Raw genomic sequence first — 3,133 nt, 5'->3', positions numbered from 1 at the left:
TAGTGGAGTAAAAGTAGAAAGTATCCATTATTAAATCTACTTAAGTAAAGTACAGATACACGAAAATTGTACTTAAGTACAGTAACGAAGTATTTGTACTTCGTTACTTCCCACCACTGGCAACTACATAGCATTTTTAGAAGTCTGGATTGCTTTATGTGTATTTTACACGTTGCTTTTGACTGTTGCTCATAGGGAGACATTTCAGTATCTAAAACTAATAGAAAAAATGTAAGTAACCTACTTGCATGCTGGATGTGGACTGTTGGATGTTAAATTCATGAGCAGTAAATATTGTGCTAATTATCAGTATTGAACCAAAGAAAGCAAGGCAGATGCAGCCTTTAAAATTGTGATGCTTTTTATGGGTCAAATAGACTCAAAAAATTGTAACAGCAGCTGAACAGGGGGCCCAAACAAATTTATTGTCAGGGGGCCCAAGATTCCTGGCGGCGCCCCTGTTAGTGTAGATTAAGCATATCCTATCATTTCAGGTGCACAGTGACATTTGATGAAGACGGCCATACAACGTATTAATGCGCAAAGAAGAGTTTGCAGTTATCTGTGTAGATGTCTGTTTAATTTAATTTCAATAAAAAGTTGTTTCCCCAGTTCGATACTGTTTCATTCTTACAAATACCTCTGTATTTAAAATATTTTTAAAAGGTAGACTATTTTAATATAAATTATAGTGCATAGAACTACGGTAGCTTTTCATTTTAAACAGATAGGATATTCTGATGAAGGAGGTGATATTTTTCTGTTTTTGTCGTGTATATAAATTGTTCCAATGATATGCTAAGCATAAAAGTTTCGGTCTCGTAACTCAAAGAATGTTATCCGATGATAATAATTAACAACACAACCCGCTCTAGTTTTCATTTTGAAAATATGACCGAAGTTTTAGACATTTAGCACCGACAGATAAATGATACGATAGGAAAATCTGACGAAGTAGTACAGATAGTCAGAACATTCTGGATTTAATGCTCTACTCAGGGATTTTAATGATGATGAAAGAAAGCAGACTGGTTCCAGCAGGAGGCGTGTCGCTGGGCGATGTCACAGAAGTAGCAGGGAAGATGGCAACTCTCGCATCTCTCACCCAGGTAACGACGCTGCAATTCCCCCGATCATCTGCCTCAACAGAAAGCACTACATAGCGGTAGAGTCAGACGGTGTCGTCCATCAATAAATATTAGCATAAGTGGAGTTTACAGAAAATACGACGCGGCTTTCTTATAATGCAGATAGATAGTGGAACTAGGCCTGTTCCTTGAGCGTTTGTTGGCGGATTAATTAGCATCCAGTAGGTTCTACTGTTCATGTATATACAACATAGTGTTTTTCAAAAAAGATGATAGCTGCTCATGTAAGAAAAAGTGTCACCATAGACACCAATCCTGTCCCAAGCTTAAGGGCTAACACAGTTGTACTGCTGACTCCTAAAGCTAGCGTTGCTCAGATGCTAGGTTGGTTAAAAGGATGGCGTAACATACCAGGAAGGGTTAAATGTGATACTGATGAGAGTTGAATCTGTGCTGTACATGATGCTTCGCTTCATATCTATTATGCTGACGCAGCTTAAAAATATGTATTAACAGTGGTAGGATTGAACTATTGTATCATCTTGATAGTGTGAATAGTTGCGTTGCAGCTGCACTTTCTGCCTATATAAACAAAGAAACAAACGTGTGAAAAGAAAAATGTGGAATATAGACACATAATCCATGTACATGGACATCATATCTGAACCAAATAATGTAGTTTGAATACTAAATTAAGAATGTCCAAGTCAAGTTATTTTGAATTGAGTTTGCACTTGTGATACTATTACAGTAAATTAGCATAAACCGTATGTCCTCCAAATGATGAGTAAATAACGCCTGTAAGTGATGCCAAAGATGACAAAAAGTCTTTGATTCCTAAGCTGCAATGATTAGTGACGCCAGCTACTGAAAATTGCACGTAAAATTATTTTATATATACCAGTACATATGTTGATTGATCTTATGATCGACTTAATGATTAATGGATTAGCCTTTTTCTTAAAAACGTACATTTTCTTTTGCATCAAGAAGGGCAACCATCTTTCCTTAACATAAAGAGCTATTTTTTTATAACATGGTTTTCTTACATTATTAAACTTAATTTATAAAATTTAACAAAACAGGAACCTCTTATGTTGCTAAATTGAAAAAGAAAAGATGAAAGAAATAGAATATGTGACACACTTAATTCTTTATGAACAGAGATATTCACACAGAAATATTGTCTGCTTTTGTAGGAATGTACTTAATGTACTTCCCTCCATGAAGTACATTAAGTGACAACAGCCCTCAAAATCAACCTTGTTTAGCATCATGTTTCTTTTCTGTCATGTTGCAATTTTTCTGCCAAATGCTTTCCGCTTTTCTGTCATTACATCCTCACCTGTGTAGCACATCAGTAAGTTTTGGTAGAGAAGTCGACTCTGGTCTGTCATGCCTCTTGACTGCATGAACGTTATTAAAGTGATAACAAGAAACTTGTTGAGTGTTCATACGTCAAAATTAGAAGTGCACCGATTTATCGACCAGCCAATTTATCAGTGCCAATTTCCTTAATTTTGGGAGATCTGTGAAGCAGATCTTATCTAGCTTGGCAAAGGTCTAAGAATCAACCACTGTCCTCTTTTTCTCTCCGGTGAGAAAGGTTTAACTGACATACCGGCACACCAAGTTATGTCTGCACGCTTAAAATTAACAATAGTTACCCCACTGTTGTCAACTCAATAAATTTCCTGACCAAAACATTTGGTTAACATTTCAGACCAAAAAAATTGGTAGCGGTTAAAATCAGAATTGGCACGTTAAGCTTTTTAAAAGATTGGTAATCGGCGATCGGCTAGAAAACTGCAATTGACGCACCCCCAGTCAAAATGCATCCCATTTTGCATCTCACACCGTTTGGAACTTTTTTCCTTTCCATTCTGGGGTCCCTCCACCATCTTAGTTTCTCTATAAACTGGCTCCGTGGCCAAACTGCAACACTAAAAAAGGTCTAAGTGGACATTATTAATCGATTCAAATTAATTTTAATCTAATAAACCATTAATCAACAACCATAATTTTATTAACTGTTTGAATTGCTA

At 36.2% G+C, this 3,133-nt stretch overlaps 1 protein-coding gene across 10 annotated transcripts in view; it reads left to right on the top strand.

The window, feature by feature from the left end:
- Positions 1 to 995: 995 nt before the first annotated feature.
- The window catches only part of LOC103464192 (epidermal growth factor receptor substrate 15-like 1), a 202,370-nt gene continuing 200,232 nt past the window's right edge, over positions 996 to 3,133 (top strand). For all 10 annotated transcript variants that reach the window (XR_533610.2, XR_533611.2, XM_008408134.2 and 7 more), the window contains exon 1: positions 996 to 1,109. Coding sequence is in view for 8 of the 10 variants with exons in the window: in XM_008408134.2 (XP_008406356.2) it covers positions 1,008 to 1,109 (102 nt within the window). In the remaining 2 variants the exon portion in view is untranslated. The remainder of the gene's footprint in view (positions 1,110 to 3,133) is intronic.

Source organism: Poecilia reticulata, linkage group LG4 (genome assembly GCF_000633615.1).
Source record: "Poecilia reticulata strain Guanapo linkage group LG4, Guppy_female_1.0+MT, whole genome shotgun sequence".
Classification (NCBI taxonomy): domain Eukaryota; kingdom Metazoa; phylum Chordata; class Actinopteri; order Cyprinodontiformes; family Poeciliidae; genus Poecilia; species Poecilia reticulata.
Note: the sequence above shows the minus strand (reverse complement) of the source record. Positions and strands in the feature narration are given on the sequence as shown.